Consider the following 22,014-nt stretch of genomic DNA (forward strand, 5'->3'; position numbering starts at 1 on the left):
AAAATAGTAAAAATTATACAAATACTTAAATATCACAAACTAGTTTAAATAGTTTATTTTACTAAGGAGTTTAGCATAAAATACAAACAGTGGCACTAAATTCATAGAATTCTTTAGAGTAAAATATCTTCTTAGTCTTTATAGAGCACATTTTAGTGTTCAATGGTTATTTTTACATGCATTATCTCAGCTGATCCTTACCAAAACCAAAAACATATGAATCAATTATTATTACCACCTCAGAAATGACAAAAATAAGACTGATATAAAACCTGAGGTGTATCTTAAAAGAATGGTAGTTTTGAAAGACCTGAAGATCAGAGAACTGAAGCTAGGTTTAAGCCACCCAGTCTATAAAGGCAGTGAGCTGATGCAACAGTGTCACAGAGGGCACACCTGGGAAGACAATTTGCAATGACACCACAAATTAGAGTAGACTTTACGCTCCAAGTAACATGAACCCTATAAGGATTTTAGAGTAGGAAAGTAATTATGAGCAGAATAAAATGTTAGATTTTTTTTTTCCACTTCAAATGAGGATTACTTCTGTAAAACCACTGAAAACTCAAAGCACTAAAGTATAAAGTTACCAAAAGGAAGAAATCTATAACAACAAAAAGAAAACTAAAAGCAGCGAGGATGGTTGTGTGCATTGGGGACATGTCAGGTGAAAAAAAGCCAAAAACTTTTTTTTTTTTTTTTTTTTTGGTACTTGGTATTGAACCCAGGGGTGCTTAACCACTGAGCCACATCACCAGCCCTTTTTATTTTTTATTTTGAGACAGGGTCTCATTAAGTTGCTTAGGGCCTCACTACATTGCTGAGGCTGGCCTTGAACTTGTGATCCTCCTGGCCTCTACCTCTCAAGTCACTGGGATTACAAACTTGCACCACCATGCCCAGAAGAAGTAAAGGGATAAAAGAGAAAGCTGTATCCTACTTCTTTTGAATTACAAAGGGACTTAGAGCAGCCCAGGGTTCATCTGTTGGTCTAAAGTCAGGAGAGGGAATGAGAATGCTGCTGAAATGATCATATGGTTCTTATCTTTAAGTCTACTGATGTGGTGAATAACATTTATTGATTTCCGTATATTGAACCAGCTTTGCATTCCAGGGATGAGTCCTACTTGATCATGGTGCACAATTTTTTTTATATGTTTTTGTATCCGATTCGCCAGAATTTTATTGAGGATTTTTAACCATATGATCATCTTGATAGATGCAGAAAAAGCATTCGACAAAGTACAGCATCCCTTTATGTTCAAAACTCTAGAAAAACTAGGGATAACAGGAACATACCTCAATATTGTAAAAGCTATCTATGCTAAGCCTCAGGCTAGCATCATTCTGAACGGAGAAAAATTGAAGGCATTCCCTCTAAAATCTGGAACAAGACAGGGATGCCCTCTCTCACCACTTCTGTTCAACATAGTTCTCGAAACACTGGCCAGAGCAATTAGACAGACGAAAGAAATTAAAGGCATAAAAATAGGAAAAGAAGAACTTAAATTATCACTATTTGCAGGTGACATGATTCTATACCTAGCAGACCCAAAAGGGTCTACAAAGAAACTATTAGAGCTAATAAATGAATTCAGCAAAGTGGCAGGATATAAAATCAACACGCATAAATCAAAGGCATTCCTGTATATCAGCGACAAATCCTCTGAAATGGAAATGAGGACAACCACTCCATTCACAATATCCTCAAAAAAAATAAAATACTTGGGAATCAACCTAACAAAAGAGGTGAAAGACTTATACAATGAAAACTACAGAACCCTAAAGAGAGAAATAGAAGAAGATCTTAGAAGATGGAAAAATATACCCTGTTCATGGATAGGCAGAACTAACATCATCAAAATGGCGATATTACCAAAAGTTCTCTATAGGTTTAATGCAATGCCAATCAAAATCCCAACGGCATTTCTTGTAGAAATAGAGAAAGCAATCATGAAATTCATATGGAAAAATAAAAGACCCAGAATAGCAAAAACAACTCTAAGCAGGAAGTGTGAATCAGGTGGTATAGCGATACCAGACTTCAAACTATACTACACAGCAATAGTAACAAAAACAGCATAGTACTGGTACCAAAACAGGCGGGTGGACCAATGGTACAGAATAGAGGACACAGAAACCAATCCACAATATTACAACTATCTTATATTTGATAAAGGGGCTAAAAGCATGCAATGGAGGAAGGATAGCATCTTCAACAAATGGTGCTGGGAAAATTGGAAATCCATATGCAACAAAATGAAACTGAATCCCTTTCTCTCGCCATGCACAAAAGTTAACTCAAAATGGATCAAGGAGCTTGATATCAAATCAGAGACACGGCGTCTGATAGAAGAAAAAGTTGGCTACGATCTACATACTGTGGGGTCGGGCTCCAAATTCCTCAATAGGACACCCATAACACAAGAGTTAATAACTAGAATCAACAAATGGGACTTACTCAAACTAAAAAGTTTTTTCTCAGCAAAAGAAACAATAAGAGAGGTAAATAGGGAGCCTAAATCCTGGGAACAAATCTTTACTCCTCACACTTCTGATAGAGCCCTAATATCCAGAGTATACAAAGAACTCCAAAACTTAAACAGTAAGAAAACAAATAACCCAATCAACAAATGGGCCAAGGACCTGAACAGACACTTCTCAGAGGAGGACATACAATCAATCAACAAGTACATGAAAAAATGCTCACCATCTCTAGCAGTCAGAGAAATGCAAATCAAAACCACCCTAAGATACCATCTCACTCCAGTAAGATTGGCAGCCATTATGAAGTCAAACAACAACAAGTGCTGGCAAGGATGTGGGGAAAAGGGTACTCTTGTACATTGCTGGTGGGACTGCAAATTGGTGCGGCCAATTTGGAAAGCAGTATGGAGATTTCTTGGAAAGCTGGGAATGGAACCACCATTTGACCCAGCTATTGCCCTTCTTGGTCTATTCCCTAAAGACCTAAAAAGAGCATGCTACAGGGACACTGCTACATCGATGTTCATAGCAGCACAATTCACAATAGCAAGACTGTGGAACCAACCTAGATGCCCTTCAACAGACGAATGGATTAAAAAAATGTGGCATTTATACACAATGGAGTATTACTCTGCATTAAAAAATGACAAAATCATAGAATTTGCAGGGAAATGGATGGCATTAGAGAAGATTATGCTAAGTGAAGCTAGCCAATCCCTAAAAAACAAATGCCAAATGTCTTCTTTGATATAAGGAGAGTAACTAAGAACAGAGTAGGGAAGAAGAGCATGAGAAGAAGATTAACATTAAACAGGGATGAGAGGTGGGAGGGAAAGGGAGAGAGAAGGGAAATTGCATGGAAATGGAAGGAGACCCTCAGGGTTATACAAAATTACATACAAGAGGAAGTGAGGGGAAAGGGGAAAAAGGGTGGGGAGAAATGAATTACAGTAGATGGGGTAGACAGAGAAGAAGGGAGGGGAGGGGAGGGGAGGGGAGGGGGGATAGTAGAGGATAGGAAAGGCAGCAGAACACAACAGACACTAGTATGGCAATATGTAAATCAGTGGATGTGTAACCGATGTGATTCTGCAATCTGTATACGGGGTAAAAATGGGATTTCATAACCCACTTGAATCAAAATGTGAAATATGATATATCAAGAACTATGTAATGTTTTGAACAACCAACAATAAAAATTATTAAAAAAAAAGAGAGAATGCTGCTGAAAACACAGAAATGAATGAAATGTCTCTTGGTGACCTTCACCTTTCTTCCTATTTCTGATTACAGAGAGCAGATAGCTCGGTTCTCAGTTTTAGGCTAAAAACCTAAGGATTCTTTTCTAAAGAAATGAAATGGATCACCAAGTGAAAGCTCAGAAGTGCAGTGGAATGTCAACATCATGGCTACTGAGCATACTGGTCAAATTGCCTAACCAGCTCACCAGGCTGCGCACTCTGGTGAAGCTGTCCTGCCTGGATGAAGAAAGATGCTCCTCACAGGCCAAGCTCTGTGTGCAGTGGACCCATTTTCATGATGTACGCAAAGTGCCCCGTGGGGTAACTGTGGCCCTAATGGCTCCCCAAAGTAAAGCTCTCCTCCTTAGGGCATCTCCTCCTTAGGACATCCACCCAGAACTCTTCAACAGACATCCATGCAGAGAAGAGGCCAAAAAGGAAGACAAATAATTTTACAACACTAGAGGAAATCCCCAACAATTTTTTAAATATAAATAGGCAAAACAGGTTCACAAAATATTTCGGAATCAGAAATCTAAAAGAATAATCCCAAGATGTAAAAAGTGAATAATCAATAAACTGATTCTAGAAGGAAAAATAGTAATTTAGGGGTTTTAAGAAATCATCTTAAAATGTTAATATCCAGATATACATATATATAAGATATTCTATCCTCATATGAAAAAGAAATAGCCAGAAAATGATCAAACAAAAAGAGCGCTTAAATATTAAATAGAGGACTGGTGTTGTGGCTCAGTGATAACAGCGCTGCCTAGCATGTTTGAGGCCCTAAGTTTGATTCTCAGTACCACATAAAGATAAATAAATAAAGGTATCCTGTCCATCTACAACTAAAAAAAATTTAAAAATATAAAATAGATAGTTGCCCAAATTAAAAACTGAATAAAAGATTGAAACAGAATTGAAAAATATCTTCCAAAATATAGCAAAAAAAGAGAGAAGTGGATACTATGAGAGAAAAGACAAGACACATGTAGGGTACATCCAAAAGACTCAAGATTACAATTAGAATGCAAGAAAACAAAAAGCAGAGAATACAGAAAGAAGAAAATTATTTTAATAAGTATTAAATCTTTATGACCTCGGATTGGATCTTCCTAGATTTGACACCAAAACAACAAAGCAAGGAGATTTGACAATTAATTGTAATATGGCATATCCTGGGTAAGATCTCTGAACAGGAAAACGATATTAGGCAAAAACTTAGGAAATCTGAATAAACTAACATAGTTAATAACATATCAACATAGCTTCATTAATTGTAACAGACACCATACTAATGTTAGATGGTAGCAGGGGACTCTGACAGAGAGGAGTGCAATACAGAGTATAATAATACACCCATACACGACATAAGTAAATGGAGGAGAAAAATAAAACTCTTCTTTACAGTATAATCCCAACTAATAAATGTAGAAAGAATGACAGGAATAGAAAATCACTATTTGGCCAACACCCAGTCTTAGCTGTTTCTATGAATGATTATCAATAGATGCTAAAATTTGTGGGTTAAGGTATGAGGAAAAATAGGATATTTACATATTTTAAGCTACAACCCCAAAAGATATTTATTAATTGTAAGGGAAAAATAGTAACTATACAATGGAGAAACCTGGCAGACAGCATCTACAGTGATTAAAGTTAATGTCACTAGTAATAAGCTATAGACACCATGAACCCCTTGATATAATGCCCTCAGAAGGACTCAACATTACTGCCAAGTATTTCTGCCAAAACTGTATAATCTGAATTTAGTCAGAAGGAAACATTGTGCAAACCCAAATTATTGTTTTATATTAGCTTTTATACTCCAACTAAAATTTAGGTTTATTGTGGCTAAGCATCATATTATATATCATTATTAGTTTTTCAAATGTCTGAGATAGCACTAATTAGAGAATAGACAATATGAGATAAGGGAGTAGCAGAACATTTGTGCCAGATTACCATCCCCGCAACACTACCCAACAATTTACTTAATCCTTCCAAATCTAGATTTTCATCCCTATACATTAAGTATGTCTATTTAATTGAGGAAGACAGAGGGACAAATGGGATGATGTATATAAAGGTACTTTTGAAATCAGGGCATAATGCCAATGGATGCTGTGATGATCAACTCTTCACACAAGAACAAAACAATTTCAAAGCTATTTTTTAAAAACAGTTTTAACTCACCTTGAAAATCAGAATCAGCTTGTGTTAAAATACTCAAGAACCCTCCTAAAAGATTTTTCACAGTTCCCTGAAGATTATAAAATGAAACATAAGAAATTAAATGTTTTACCAAATGGAAACAGAAAAACTTCAACAAAGTAATAAATTATTTAATAGGAATCTTGTGAGTGTGTGTGTGGGCGTGTGCACGCATTTAAATGACTGGAAAAATGCTCTAGGTAGGATTAATTATGCATTTATTTTCCATACTATCTTGATTTTTAAAAATATTTTAAAGCAATGAACATACTTTACAATTAAATGCAATTTTTAAAAAAGTTATCAATTTTCAGAAAGATAAAAGGGATTCATTACTGGTCAGCCAATGACAATATTAACTTTGTATGCTACTTTAGAGAAATATAGAATCAGAAGATTTTAGAATGTTAGACAAGACATTCAAGGTCAAAACACAAGTATTAGGGGTTGGGGCTGTAGCTCAGCGGTAGAGCGCTTGCCTAGCACATGTGAGGCACTGGGTTCCATCCTTAGCACCACATAAAAACAAACAAACAAAATAAAGGCATGCTGTCAATCTACAACTACAAAAAAAATTTAAAAACCACAGGTATTATAAAAGATAAGTGATCATCTCAACTAATTTTCAGATGAGTTGGGTTATAAGTAAAGATATGGGGGATTGGGATATCAGTGATAGGTAGCAATCAAACTTAAAACATATTTACCTGTTGCATGAGTAGAAAAATGTTCTTTTCTTTCTGCTGGATAATTTTCAAAAAACTCTCAAATACATGAGCAAGCACATCAAGTTTAGCTTTGCTAGCAGAAAGCAAATTTAATTCCAGCATGCAAATCTCAGGATATATTATTTCCCCTTTAGTGAGCTTTTCAATCAAGTCATTTGGACTGACTGATGCACTGAAACCTTCTGCTTCAGGTTTTAAATCTACCCCTGCAAAGGGAAACAGGAAAGACTATGTTTATACTCTAAAACACTGAATAAATACTTTAAACCTTATTTCCATTTAGAAGACCTAGTGGCAAAAGTGCTATTTATAAGAAGATGCTCATAAAATCTTTTCCTCTAATATTACTTTTGATTCAAGTATTGAATCAAGTCTTGTGGATAGTTTGAAGTTTAATGAGTAATCTTAAAAGTAATTTTGATATCCAATAAAACTACAAATATTACCAACAGCAATTTTTATACATATGTGATAAAGATTAAATATACTCCTCCAACACAACTGGAGAAAAATTACTATTCCAAACTTTTTGCCCCCAAAATACCTAGATCACAGGGTAGTTTAATTCACTTGCCCATATTACTACGAAAATAGTAGATTCGGCTCTTGATTTCTAGGCTCAAACTTGCAATTCTTCTGCCTCAGCCTCCCAACTAGCTAGAATTACAGGTATGCACTGTGCCTGGTGTGGGTGGATGAATTTTAAACTTTGTCTTCTCCATATGTGTGAAAAAGAGTCTTTCTTACTGAATATGACATTTTGGGAGACAGATCTTAAAAAGAGACTGCTGTGATCTTCAAAAAATGTTCATATAATGAAGAAATTTATAAATTTCTACCTGGACCAGAATTCTTGAAGTTGAGATCTAGTTAGCAAACACAAAAGGGAAGACATCTACTATTACAAAATCATACCTATACTATTACAAAATCATACCTATATTATGATAAAACCATCATTAAATTGATATCTTTTCAAAAAGCATCAACCATGGGTTCCTTATATCCTTTAACCAAAATATTAATGATTATTCCCATTCATTTTCTGTGAAAAAGAAAATTAACTCTGAGGAAGATAAACAACTTTAAATTTAGTGAAGACTAACAGTACTGAGACATTCATAAGGCCAGTATAGGAAAAGACAGAGCTTTCCTAGAAATCTTTTGGCTCAAATCAACCCATCTTTCCCATTCCACTCAAGTTTTAAGCCCAGAGACAAAGGATCATATGCAATGTAGTTCCATCCCAAGGGCAAAAGTGGACTGCAGAAAACTAAGAAGAAATCTATACTGAATTCTTGGATGTCACAGAATGATGTCTGCATTCCTTTTGTTATTTATTCTTTATAATAAACTGCCAGTATTTGGCTGGTTTTCTTTATTTAGAACTCAATTGTAAATATCACCTCTTCAGAAAGGGTGTCCCTAATCACTCAACCACTATCACATCACCTGGTTTTATACTGCTTATGTTGTTTATTTCTGATAATTATTGTCTATATTTCCCAGTGGAATGAATATGAAACCGGGAAAATACACATATGTTCTTAGGCTCTCAGTCAATGTTTGTGATAACAAGATCCATTTCATGTTTTAAATTGCATATATGAATGCCAGATTTGTTAACGTGATACATTTTAAATTGTAAGGCAATACAGAGTTCTAAAGTAAGCATCACTCTGAACCACTTTCAGATCCAATCACAAGCACATCCACAACATTTGTACCGTCATTCCGGGTTTCGCCATCCTCAGGATTGCTTTCACTATCCGCCTCATAACCTTCTTCTTCAACCAGAAGTTTAAAACTACAACACTGAGGACCTTCAGCTTCTTCTGAAAAATCTCCAGGTTGGGAAGACAACTCTTCCTCAGACTGATGACTCTAGAAGATCAGTATAATTCAAAGGCAACAGTTGTAATATTCCCTCATTTCTAGCAACAGGATATTTATTACTTTTTGAGAAAAAAAATCTTACTAACTAGTAACCATTATGAATTATGAAATTCACTAAGCCAAACTTTCTAGTACCTTTCAGACAAGTTAACACTTCATTTAAAGTGGTTTCTAACAGATGGGTCATCTTGATTTCCCTGAAAAATAAACCTACTTGGAAATTTCATTCTAGTTATACAATAAAGAATGACTAAAGATCATTAGGAGGTGGAATTATACTTTGCACTATTTAATGTTTATATATTACTTATTTGCTATTGGAAATTTTTTCAAAGAATTTTTACAAATAATACTTCATAAATTAGTTAACCATAGAAGATATGACAATTTTTCAAAGGGAGTGAAGATGATTTCTGAATGTAAATGTCTACATATAAGCATCTCAAAAATCAAGAGTCCCAGTATTAATTTCCTGTTGTAACATCTGTGATAAGACATTTTCTTATGAAAATGCTATCAATATCTTCACTTAAGAAACATGTTCACTTTAAAAAGTTCAGAGTATTTTATTGCAACAATAATAAAAAGTAGCACAAAGTATGTTGACATTTTAGAGTTATAGCAGGCATGGGCTGGGGTTGTAGCTCAGTGGTAGAATGCTTGCCTTGCATGCGTGAGGCCCTAGGCTCAATAAAATTAAACAAATAAAAATAAAGATATAGATATATAGATACAGAGTTACGGAAAGCAGTAATATATTTCAGTAAAAGATTATTAAACATCACATCTATCTATTGACTAGCAGCAGGCCAAAGAGAAGTTATATAAAGGTTAGTGATAATGAAACAAACATAAAAGAAAGATGAAAGAAGAAATGAGTCAACTGTATATCAAAAAGTTAAAGGGAAAAAATTAAAAGTTACTTTAGAAAAAAAAATGTTAACACCAACCACTAAAATACTATGATTGCTATTTTCTATGAAAGTACTAGTCATTTTCATATTGAATGATTTAAAATTAAAATGAGTAGAGTTCTGGAAATATTAACTGCATCAATATAGGACCAGATTAGATAGCTGAATCTCACCATTCCTAAATTACCACTTAATAAACTCAGTTATATGTAAGACTTATCAAATCAAATCATATATTTGTCTTACTTGGAGTAATTCTAAGTAAATTTCCAGATTAGATTAAAGAAAAGCATGTCCTATTGCTCTTCTGTGTTTTGAGGTAAGGTACTGATGAAACACTACCCCCATGGAACTCACCTGACTAAATCTGGGTCCCTATGTTCTTTTTTTTTTTTTTTAATTTTTTATTGTTGGTTGTTCAAAACATTACAAATTTCTTGACATATCATATTCCACACTTTGATTCAAGTGGGTTATGAAATCCCACCTTCACCCCATACACAGATTGCAGAATCACATCAGTTACACATCCATTGATTTACATATTGCCATACTAGTGTCTGTTGTGCTCCGCTGCCTTTCCCATCCTCCACCACCCCCCCTCCCCACCTCTCCCCTCCCCTCCCCTCCTCTCTCTCTACCCCCTCCACTGTATAACCCTGAGGGTCTCCTTCCATTTCCAAGCAATTTCCCTTCTCTCTCTGGGTCCCTATGTTCTAAGAACCACATTCACTAACCTCCTAGTCCCATCTCATATGCCTGCCTCTGCTAGTCATACCCAATAACACAACCATATAGGTTCATACCTTCTCTGTCACAGCATCAGGATGTTCAAAATCTGCTAAATGATTCCCCAGGGCAACTCTAAGCAGGGCATCAAACAAAGGCTTTGCCAATTCTGTCTCAGTCACTTTTGACTGGGAAAGATGATCCCTCATTTCAAACAATATATTTTCCACAGACAAGTTCTAAGGTAGAATAAGAGAGACCAGGAATATCAATAACATGTTTTTAACAAACAGTGACAAAATAAATAATTTCTTAACAAACAGAAATCCCATTTATTTACAGTTGATATGAAATAAATTGACTATATAAATTTTGACCTCTTATCCCAACATTCTATGGGAAAGTTAATAACATTTTTATTTATTAAATATATTACTTGTTTTTAAGCTTCAATTACCATAAATGAATTGCATCACAAAGATTATTTCCTGAAACTTCATAGTTTCAATTAACCATCGTTGGAGTTTACAAATTTTCTATTGTTGTGGTTTAGATATGAGGTGTCCCCTAAAAGCTCATATGTGAGACAATATAAGAAAGTTCAGAGTGAGAAGATGGGTTAGGACAGCCTTAGCCTAATTATTGCATTAATCCTCAGTAGGGATTAACTGGGTGGTAACTGAGGGAAGGTAGGGTGTGGCTGGAGAGGTAAGTCCCTGGGGTGTGCCTTTGGGGTGTATATTTTGACCTTGTTGAGTAGAGCTCTCTCTCTTTTGCTCTCTCTGCTTCCTGCTGCCAGGTTCCCAGCTGTTTTCCACTCCCACACTGTTCCACCATGATGTTCTGTCTCACCTTGAGCCTCAAGGAATGGAGTTAACCATCTATGGACTAAGACCTCTGAAACCCTGAGTCCCCAAATAAACTCTTCCTCCTCTAATTGTTCTTGTCAGGTATTTTGGTCAAAGCAGCAAAAAAAGCTGTCTAAAACACTTATCACTTATTCTCAGAGATTCCTTAAGATTCTAAGAAGTTCTAATTCTCTTCTCTCAGTCCTTTCCTTCTGCTCATGAAGGAAGCTCTTGGTGCTTGCTTGTATCTCTAAAATAGGTGATGAGACCATGAAGATGGAAAAGAAACCAACTTGTTTAAGGAATTACCATCCACCACGAGAAACAGGTACATAGGAGTATGACGATAACTCTACCAGAACTATGAACAAAATGCTCTCAGAACAGAAAACTGAGAAGGTGCCTGAGTGACCAAGTACCCCAGAGGAATTGTATGGGAGGGTCAGAGAACAAGCAGGAAACAGCAGGCACTGGAACAGAAGAAGAAAGATTATGCCAAGCACAAGAACATGCACACAACCCCAGAAGCAATGGCAAAGATCAGCTTGGTATGGCTGACTGCAGCACGGTGAGGAGCAGCAGAATGTGAGGCTACACAAAGAAGTAGAGCAGACTGTGGAGGGTTTTGCAGGCTATGCTAGGAGTGGGCTTTTAACTGAGAACAATATAGAAGCATTAAGATGTTTTAGACAGGAGGCTACACAGAGGCTGAAACTAGAGTAAGGGGACTCATTGGCTGAAATAACAAGAAGGGACCAGTTAGTAAGGAAATCAGATCTTCCACATTCCCAAGTTTCTTAGTAGCAGGGCCTGAGATCATGAATTTCTTTTTGGTGAGGGGTGCTCTCGGAGATATCTGTCAGGATGTGACAGATGCAGAAGAGGTCAGAAGAATGCAGACAAAGAATGTGGTTTCAGGAAAAATCTCGCTCATTCCATAGAAAGCTCTGAAGCCTCAAGTGTACCACAGAGATTGTCCTCACCCCCAGAGCCACATCCATCAGCCACTGGCAGTAAGCACCCTTTGCCTGGGCACAGCACTCTATCAGCCAAGATGATCTTCAGAGGAAGGAAGCAGCCCACATCACATGGGTGCCTCAACATTCTCAGTCCAACACAAGAAACATGAGTAATGACAGACATGATGAGGACGACAAAAGAGCATAAACCAAGGAGAGGGGATCTAGGCAGGGAACCCAACGGAGTCACACCAAGATTGTGAATTCCGAAACACAATATGCATAATTACTCATGTGAAGCTAAATATGTGAGCTGCTTCACATGGGGTTTTGCATTACAAACTAAACTATAAGGCTCTTTAGGGCAAAGGCTAGGGCACATGGTTCTTTGTGCCTTCCATGATACCTGGAACTGAACTGTGCTAGACACACAGGAATTTCTCAAAATGTAAAAGCTTTGTAAAAATAAAATGATAATAGTATTAAGTCAGAACTTTTACACACACACACACACACACACACACACACACACACACAGGGCTAGACTAAAAGCAAAGTATTACCTGATTAGGTAACTCCAATTCTATCTTTTGTTGACTGGTTCTAGCACTATGAAGACAAATGGCCAGAATGGCTTCCAAAAGTCGTATGCTCTGAAGTGCGGTCTCACTTTCTCGCCTCCTAAACACCTTTGCTTCCTCAGGAGTAGCTTCAGTAGATGAAATAGGCTCCATGTTTATGGAAGAAATACACTGTGATTCTAATTCACCTACACTGTCAGCATTGTTTTTCAGACTACCCCGATCAGGTGGTGTGTGGTCCTTTGTTGTAGTCAGAGATGACAAATCTTCCTTCCTTGCTTTCTCCTGTTGAGAAGTTCTGACCAAGTCTTGGTTTTCAATTACATTTATATTTCCCTGCCTTTCCCCTTGCTTGTCTTCATGATTTCTGAATATTTTCTGTATTATCATAAATATTAACTTATGGCACACTCGGAAACCACCAAGCCTATGAAACTGTTTCTGGAAGACTGAGCTCAACATGTAAATCCAACGACACATGGACCACACGTCTGCTGCTTGGTGCATATGCTCAGGAGAAGGCAAGACGAGGCTCTCAAGAGACAAACATGGCAGCGCATGACTTAAAGGCTCACTGGCTGTACTGTCATAGCCAGAAGTATCTTCTGACTCATTGGCCGACTCCCTATCCAACTCTGCTTCTTTACTTACACATAAAAATGCCTCACAGAGGAAGAGGTTTATGGTGTTGATATGAACATCTTGGTGAACAGTATTCCATTTCTTTGGATAAGCTTCTTTGAGACCAGCATAGAATTTGCTGAGGCTTTGAGGAGAATCTGAATAAGCCTGATGGTCATGAAAAGGGGCCCCTGTATTTGAGGACAAGGGCTCCTTCTCTTCAGTGTGTGATCCATCGATACCTGGGGTTGAAACATCTTTCTGTTGTTCCCCTAGGCTGATTATCAGAGTTTCAAATGCTCTTAGGGAATGACTTCGAATACCATCTAAGTAATTTAATTCAATTATTTGATTTATTCCATTACATCTTAAAAACAAATCTCTTATTACCCTGTGAGAGAAATGGGGGAAAAAATATATATATGAACATTATTTATAAATAGGTACATAAGCTGCTTAAATATCGCATTGCTGCGCATTATATACTTAATACTACCTAACTTGATTTATTAATTATCTCATAAAGTTCTTAGTTAGATAGTGGCCAGAACCTCAAGCTACTTTAGAATTACTCTCAAATCCTTCTTTAAATACTGCATGTATGGCTCTGAAAGTATTGAAAAAGGATTATGTACAACCCAAATTAAATGAAGCAAATCAGGGAAGAATATTTTTCTCCAAATGGCAAAAATCTATATAAATTCTCTCCAATCACCATCATCCAGACACAGATGCCCTAAGAGCAGACAAGCATCTGGAGTTTGTTCATTTGTTCCTCTGCCTAAGGGTTCATTGAGGACTTTTCATTTGTCTTACATCTTTAATTCAAAAAGGTAAAGAATCAAAACACAGAGCTGAAATTTTCTTCAGAAGGCTTTTCTCTCAGATGAAGATTCACATGAGTTTCTCTGCAGTTGTCTCTAATTTGGCCAGTTGATCAGAACAGACAAATACTGAATACTACAGAAGGTTTTCAGGGGGCTAGGATGCAGCTCAGCCCTAGAGGACTTGCCTACCAATATGCAAGGACCAGGGTTCCATCTCCAGCACAGCAAAAAAATTTACAAAGTATGGAGGGAGGGGAGATTTATCTCTTTCCCAAGTGAGATCTGTGTCTAGGTCACTGGAATCATTCTAGTAATATGTAATGTAAATCAGTTCAGTGACTCTCAGACCTTATTTTACAAAGATCCAGGTTGCCCACAAAAGAGTTGCAAAATTTTCAATCGAAGTCAGTTGTATTTAAACAAAGTAAAAAAAAAAAAGGGTCAAAAATTTTAAAAATAATTGTAGGGAAATGATTTAATATCAGTATTAAAGTAGTTAAGATGAACCCCAAAATGCCACATGTGAAAACAGTAATGATAGGTTATATTTATTTTACTACAAGTTTTTAAGAATGCTATAAGTATTAACTTGAAAGGCTAATTAATATACCTACCAGAAGCAAGCTTTATTTATAAAATTATTTTTAAATGTACTAGACTTGGCAATCACAAAATCTGGAAAATCACTGGTGGGTTTACAAGTAATTGTAATTTCCTTCATTTGTTTTTCTGTATTTTTCTTATTTTTTTCTATATTCATTGCTTAGGTAATAAATCCAAATATGATATTTAAAAATAATAATCCTCTAATGCCACTTCTTCAATATACAATTATCATCTCATATATGTACATATTTTATACAGTTGTAAATAAGTGAATATTGTTTGAAATTTTGTATATTTAAAAAAAATTTTTTTAATTGTAGTTGGACAAAATGCCTTTATTTTATTTATTTTTATGTGGTGCTGAGGATGGATCCCAGCGCCTCGCACATGCTAGGCGAGCGCTCTACTGCTGAGCTACAACCCCAACCCCTGAAATTTTGCATATTATAAGCATTTTCTCTTGTCCCAGCATAATCTTTGTAAGCATTTAAAAAATATATTTTTTGGTGTAGATGGATACAATATTTTCATTTTTGCGGGGGTGGGGGGTACCATGGATTGAACTCAGGGGCAATCCACCACTAAGCCACATCCCCAGTGCTATTTTTGTATTTTATTTAGAGACAGGATCTCACTGAGTTGCTTAGCTCCTCGCTTTTGCTGAGGCTGGCTTTGAACTCGTGATCTTCCTGCCTCAGCCTCAGAGCCGCTGGGTTTACAGGCATGCACACTGTGCCCAGCTCACAATACCTTTATTTTATTTATTTTTATGTGGAACTGGGGATGGAACCCAGTGCCTCACACATGTGCCCCTTATAGAAGCATTTTTAATGGCTAATAATATTCCATCTATAAATACAATTAAACTTGGCCCTTGCTCTTAGATATTTATGTTGCATCTGTTTTTCTTCCTCAGAAATATATCTAAAACTTTACCTTTTTTCCATTGAGACCTTAAATTCAATGACTATCCTCTTCTTTATCACTATTCCCAGTCAAAATAAATAAATAAACAGTTTAAACTATGGCAAGAGGTGGGAGTTTTTTTTGTTAAAAACTAAAATTAGACTAAAGTTTTTTCGTTAATAAACTCAGACAACAGTAAATATGGTTTAGGCTGCTGATAAGGCTCTGGAGATATGAGAATTAGAAGTGCCAATGCATACGCTTTATCACACATTCAAAAGCATCCATAAGAAAAAATAGCAGCATATATATACATACACAAACCTGGATTTAAGCAGGATAGGCAGAGTTTTTAAATAAACCTGAAGCACTTCCTGCGGCAGACACCGTTTCAGGTGGTTGCACATATGAGTTCGAGCAGAAGTAATGTTGAGATGTTGACAGTGATGTGCTAGTTCAACTCCTCTTTGCAGCACAGGATTAAACAGGTAATTGTACAACTTCCACTGAATAACTACATTGCCTTTCTGGATTAAGTTACAAATGTGATTTGCAATCTGTATACTATGTAATCCGTCATCTTCAAAAACAAATTTCTGATAAGCCTCTAATGCATCCCACTTCCACAGCAAGTCTTCAGATCCACTGCTGGGCAGGATCCCCTGAAATCTGTAGGAAGGACTGGGTGCACCCGAGGCAGGTTCGGTAGCATACAAGCTGCCCTGCAGTGTCTCTTCTAACTTGGCCAGCTGGTCAGAGTCCACAGTACAAATGTTGCACGCTGCTTTTTTAATTTTCTGTGGTATCTCTGCACCTCCCAACTGATCCAAAATAAGTTTGTTAAGGATATTCAATATATGCTGCTGAAAATTTTTCAGTGCTGGCAATTTAAAAGCATGCAGCAAAGGGATGATTACAGATTTGGGATCCATACAGCAGCATATTCCAACACTATGAATGCCTGATAGAATCTGGACACAGGTGCTGCCCAAAGAAGCCTGCTGCAGCAAGCGCAAGCACTGATGAGCACACACTGCAATACAGCAGCACCGCTCGGGATAATGAACATCTCCATCCGCAGTCTCTTCAAAGGGGTTTCTGGAAAGCTGGTTTTTAAAAGCTGAAACCAGAAGTCCGGAGAGATCTCGGTGGTGATGCATAAAGTGAGAATACTCACAGCGTCTGTGCCTTTTTCTCGTACACATTGAGTGATGAAGTTGCTCTGATTTTACTTTTTTCACAGTGCTCATGATTTTCATCACACTATTTATTAGGGCTGTCAGATGTTGTGAGGCCTCTGGAGGAACTCCATCTCTTGAAACTAGCCATTCCATTTGAAGAACTGCTGTTTCAAATAGATTAAATCCTTGGTGCTGAATGAATTCTTGAACCAGATCCATGGCTTGACTGAAGTAGAAGGGATTTGAAGCTGAACTTTGAAGACAACAGATCAGGATCCGTAGAACTCCTTCCAGAAGCTCAGGTAAAAGAAGGGCTCTATGACGAAACTGGGAAAACATAAAGCCCTCCTGGACCTCCTGTAGTGTTTTCTTTTGTCTTGGTGCAAAAGGATCAGGCTGCTTTTCTAAGCAAGTTCTAATTTTTAAAGCTGCCCTAAGCAATTCAGTTAAATTTTTTCTAAGACTTTCCGGCATGACCTCTGCAGCACTAATATCTACTGACATGAGATGCAACACTGTTCGAAAGAGCATCCTCTGAACTAAAGCCACGGGTTCTTCGGTCCAACTTACAGAAACCACTTCATTCTCCAGCTTGTCACTTAGATTACAGCAGTCCCCAAAGCCTGCTAGGAATTCAGTCAGTGTCGGCACTACACTGGCTGCAAGGGCAGAATTATGATTCAAAGTAATGTCAAATTTACAAACTTTTTCCAATAAGGACAACAGAACATGACATAAGTCAAATGGAGAATTATTCATGTTACTGAGAATAGACAAGGCAGCTGGTTCACTTAAAATGTCAGTGCTTGACTCCTGCCTCGGAGTAGTCTCTGTGGAGTTTCTCAAAGCCATGGTATCAGGAGACACCTGCTCTTTGGTTACAAAGGAGCTTAGTCTAGGTGAGAGGTGGTCTTCAGGAGACTGGGTTACGAAACGCTGCAGTGCATGGAGCCTTCTGTGCTTACTCACTGCTGTGCTTTTCTCATCTGAGTTGCCTTCTGAGTCAGAGGTGGAGAGCTGTGTTTTTCGAGCATCTCTTATAGAATAGCGATGGGTACTTTTACGCTGTCGTCTGCTTTTTCGAAAAGCATTTACTTTTGTAGAAACCTGACCAGATGGGGCACTTCCTTCTAAACATAATTTTTCCTGAGTAGATCTATGTGAACTTGAGTTCTTTTCTTTGGTCAGGATTATATCAGATGACAATGGCAAATTAAAATCTAATGAAATGAAGAAAGAAGATTTAGAACACCTCAGCATGTTGTTACACTCAATTTGTTCAGGCAGTGACACTCTCATTTACCACCACCCACTGTAAGAGTCCAGCCTCACATGATTTTGCTACAGGCTGTTTCTCTCAGTTACGCTCTCTCTGAGTTACTTCTTCCTATATTTATCCTTCTCATTCTAAATACGAGGTGGCATTAGTTCAAAGGATACCGACTGATTTGGAAACCAATAAAGGAGAATAGAATTAGTATTTAAAATCATATATTTCATTTTAACTGCAACGTAGTTAGTGCTGCTGTTCAACCACTTTACAAACTTCCTCCAGTAATGTCACAATGAAGACACAGGGATATATTATGTTCTCACAAAAGCAGTAGTTTACAGCCTTTAAGAACTTTAAATTTTTCCAAAATTAATTCAAAATCATATAGTATATACCAAATGTTCACCAAGACTGAAGTTAAGAGTTCTGAATTAAAAATATTTCTCAAGGGCCTCATGAACTGAACTAAGCACAAGGTATGGATATCAGTGTTTGATCCTCAGTCCCTACTAGCCTAGGGCTTGCCCTGTGGTCAGCACTCAATGGCTACTTCTTGGAGAAATGAATGAATCTTCCTTACTAAAAAGATGATTAAATTGATCTTTCCCTTTGCAATATGTATCAAAATCTACATGAAAAATACAGTTGCAATTTAGAGTGAATAAAAATTGTAAATTAAAGAACTATGCTTTACTTAGTAGAGGGAAACAAACAAATGAGAGGAAAAATTAAAAGCAGTCTGACCAATTCCATTGAAGCAAAAAATATAGGCAATGAAGAAAATCTCCCTAAAAAGACACCAATCAGATTTCTTATGTGACTAAGAATTTTTGAATTCTAAAAATTCAGAAGAAAATAAGAGCATAGAGTAAATCAACAATATTACAAGACCTTAGATAACCTCATAAAAGAGACCCATATGAGAAATTTCCTAAAAACACAAGGCATTAAAATATAGTACAGGAGAATTTTTTTCTTTTAACCTGATTCTCAAGCATTTCACAATTCATATTTCCTAGAAATGGTCAAGGGGGAATATTGCTAATCCTTCCAGTGAAATATTTAAAGTTTCATGTATTTACATGAATATACAAATATATATAAACTTTACATATATACATATATATTAAATATATATTCATATATATTATATATATACACATATATACATATGTTTTTATATATACACAGACTTATTTTTCAAAATCAGAAAATAAAAATGTCTCTTGGCCTTAAGTGTAATAATTCTACATGGTTTTTGAAACAAAATATTATTTCAAACTTATCCTTTAGAAACAACGTTAGATAAACTAAAGCAAACAAGTCATTTCTAGAGAACTGGTAACAGCAATCTTTAAGCAAAGAAACTTTAATTTCTTTCTTCACACTTTCCACTATCCATTTTTCTGATGTGGCATATCTGGGTTTACTCTCTCAGATAAGTGCTCTGCTTCTTCATATATTTTCTAATCATCATTACCCTGAGTAATCCCCTAAGAAGCACCATGGTTTTTATATTACTGGAAAAAATTAAAAATGTGCTTGCTAAAGATTTTTCATATTAAGTATATATAAATCATAATTAACATATGCAGAATCTGAAGCTGCACCAACCATTCAGGCAGAAGCAGCTTCTCAGTGGGATTATTTTCCCCAGGGGACTATGGATGATGCCGGTGACAGGCTGAGGGGACCATACCTGCTGCCTGCTGCTCCTGAACAGGTATCTTCCACACAAGGGGCAGCAGCGACAGAAGCAGAGTCAGGAGTTCTTCTCTGCACGTCAACGCCTGTCAGAAACAAAAGAATCCTTTGTGTTCTAAGGGCATAAGATACTTTTCTTCCTAATATCTGTCTTAAAAGGAACTCAAAACCACTTTTTATTGAAGAGTTGTATTTGAGAAGCAAGGAATCAAATTAACCTATCGTAAGTCTAATTAAAACTGTGATTCTTTTCCATTTATAATCCTTTCCAATGACAGAAGAATGTGAGAGTATTTGCTGGTATTTAGCACATTCTTGCTATTATTTCCAAAAATAGCTTTTATTACTACCATGCATCTTGCATGAATTCCTCACCTACCTATGACAAAACAGATTTGTTAGGTGAAAATGAAAAATTAAGCCCTATTAATTAGCAAAATAATAAGAAGAAGTTACTAGAAATTTTTAAGTCTTCATGCAGTTAAATGTAAAACTCAAAAAAATTTAAACAACAAAATGATGCTATTAATAAATAATATATATAAAGAGAAAAGGATTTATTAGTGAAGGTAATCTGATACATATTTATTGACTGCACACTATATCTACAGGACTTACTGTCTTACCCTTTCTGGAGTAAATGGTCCAAGCCCTGGAGAAGGTCCCCTCATTTGGTCCATAAAATACATACAAACAAGAACAACAGAAGGCATGTAGTATGAGTAAGTCCCCAGATGTGGTACAGGTAATCAGTTTAGGAATTCAGGAAAAGTAGCACACTTTATTAGAAATATTGACGTAGGACTGGAACTACGAGACCTGGGCCCCCTGGGCCGCAGGTGGTCAAAGATTTAATGACCAATCAAGTTAGAAGTTATTTCTCACACCAACCTGTTGGGAGGGGGTCAGGGTGATACAATCGGATTTGGTAAGGGGAGGCAGTTAATATTAGAGGCACAGACACAATGTCTAATGAAAGAGATGATGACCATCTGAAGTATTCTGACAACACAAATGGTAAAGGAGATAATATTTGAGAAAGTGTAAGGTAGGCCTAAAATGACTTGCAGTTGACTTTCTATGAGCCATAAGGGAGGGAGGATAAAAGATCTAAAAAGACTCTTCATAATGGCTGATAATGAATCACCAAAACAGGAAATTTATGAGGGATATTAGGTTGGGGTAGAGATGATGGATTCACTTTTTAAACTTGTTTAGTCTGAGATGCCTGTGGAATATCCAAATGCATTTCAGTAGACAAAGGCTATGTATTCCTAGAACTTAAGAAAAGATCTGAATAAAAACACCCGCGAGTCCTGGGTGGAATTGCACCCCTGAGGAGGACCCCTAGACCATCGGGTAGCCTGGTACAATAGTGAGGCTTCCCAGGAAGAGTGTGCAGAAACACAAGAGGAGCCTGAGGAGGACTGAGCTCTGGAGGCTTTTAAAGTCAGCACCAGAGAGAAACCTACACACAAGAAGCCTGGCAAAAGAGAAGTGGAGCCTGAGGAACCAAAGAAGAGAGCAGTTCAGGAAAAGAGAGGAGAGTTAGCAGGGTCAAAAGCTGTTATTTTTGAACTGTGTGGCTGAAGAGCATTTAGCAAAAGCAGGGTCCCTGGTGACCTTAACAATTGCAGCTTTAATGGAGTGACTAGCGGGGAAGTCCCATCACACAGTCAAAGGCAGGGGCGAAATGTAAATGACTTTAGAAGCAGTAAACCCCTGTTTAGCCCACCGTTCCTGTAGAGTCCTCCTCATCTGCTTTTTATCTTCAATAGATGAACCAACAGCATTCTAAGGGAACTTGCAGAAACCTCAAAGATGTGTGAAGCAGCTCTGTGGAATTCGGCTCCTGCTCCACAACAGCAAGCTGGCACCTCACTACTGCTGTGTGAGCAGACACTTCTGCCTGCTCACCTCTGCACTACACGAGGTTCGAGCACCCTGGCTCCTTCCCACGGCTCGGGTACTCAGGCCACCTTTGAGGTACAGCCTTGGCAGCATCTACTCTGTGAAGCTTCTCCTTCCCCAGCATCCCAAGACGACCGCTCCTCTCCTCAAAACTGCATGCCTGTTGGCCTCACTTCACCAAGTGGAGTAGTTTTCAGAAACCACGAGCCTTTCAAAGGGATGATATTGCAGCAAGAGCAGATTTTTGGTTTTTGTGCCCTCTGCTGGAATTACACCCCTGAGGAGGACCCCTAGACCATCAGGCAGCCTGGTACAATAGCAAGGAAACAACTCTCGTTTCACACTCAATTGCCATCATTTTTAACCCTATTCATCATCAGAGCAG

General features: G+C 37.2%; 1 protein-coding gene across 3 annotated transcripts in view; it reads right to left on the reverse strand.

Moving 5' to 3' along the window:
- Lyst (lysosomal trafficking regulator) overlaps nt 1-22,014 on the reverse strand; it is a 161,233-nt gene that overhangs the window by 103,246 nt on the left and 35,973 nt on the right. For 2 of the 3 annotated variants that reach the window (XM_027947958.2, XM_071619843.1), the window contains exons 4-10: nt 19,714-19,804; nt 15,885-17,961; nt 12,583-13,612; nt 10,290-10,451; nt 8,401-8,557; nt 6,653-6,879; nt 5,928-5,994 (exon numbers count right to left, since the gene is read on the reverse strand). In XM_027947958.2, the coding sequence (XP_027803759.2) occupies nt 5,928-5,994; nt 6,653-6,879; nt 8,401-8,557; nt 10,290-10,451; nt 12,583-13,612; nt 15,885-17,961; nt 19,714-19,804 (3,811 nt within the window). Of the gene's footprint in view, nt 1-5,927; nt 5,995-6,652; nt 6,880-8,400; nt 8,558-10,289; nt 10,452-12,582; nt 13,613-15,884; nt 17,962-19,713; nt 19,805-20,344; nt 21,621-22,014 lie in introns of those variants that run through there. The other variant, XM_071619842.1, reaches the window with a different exon arrangement.

The sequence above is a fragment of the Marmota flaviventris genome, chromosome 12 (assembly GCF_047511675.1).
Source record: "Marmota flaviventris isolate mMarFla1 chromosome 12, mMarFla1.hap1, whole genome shotgun sequence".
NCBI classification, from domain to species: domain Eukaryota; kingdom Metazoa; phylum Chordata; class Mammalia; order Rodentia; family Sciuridae; genus Marmota; species Marmota flaviventris.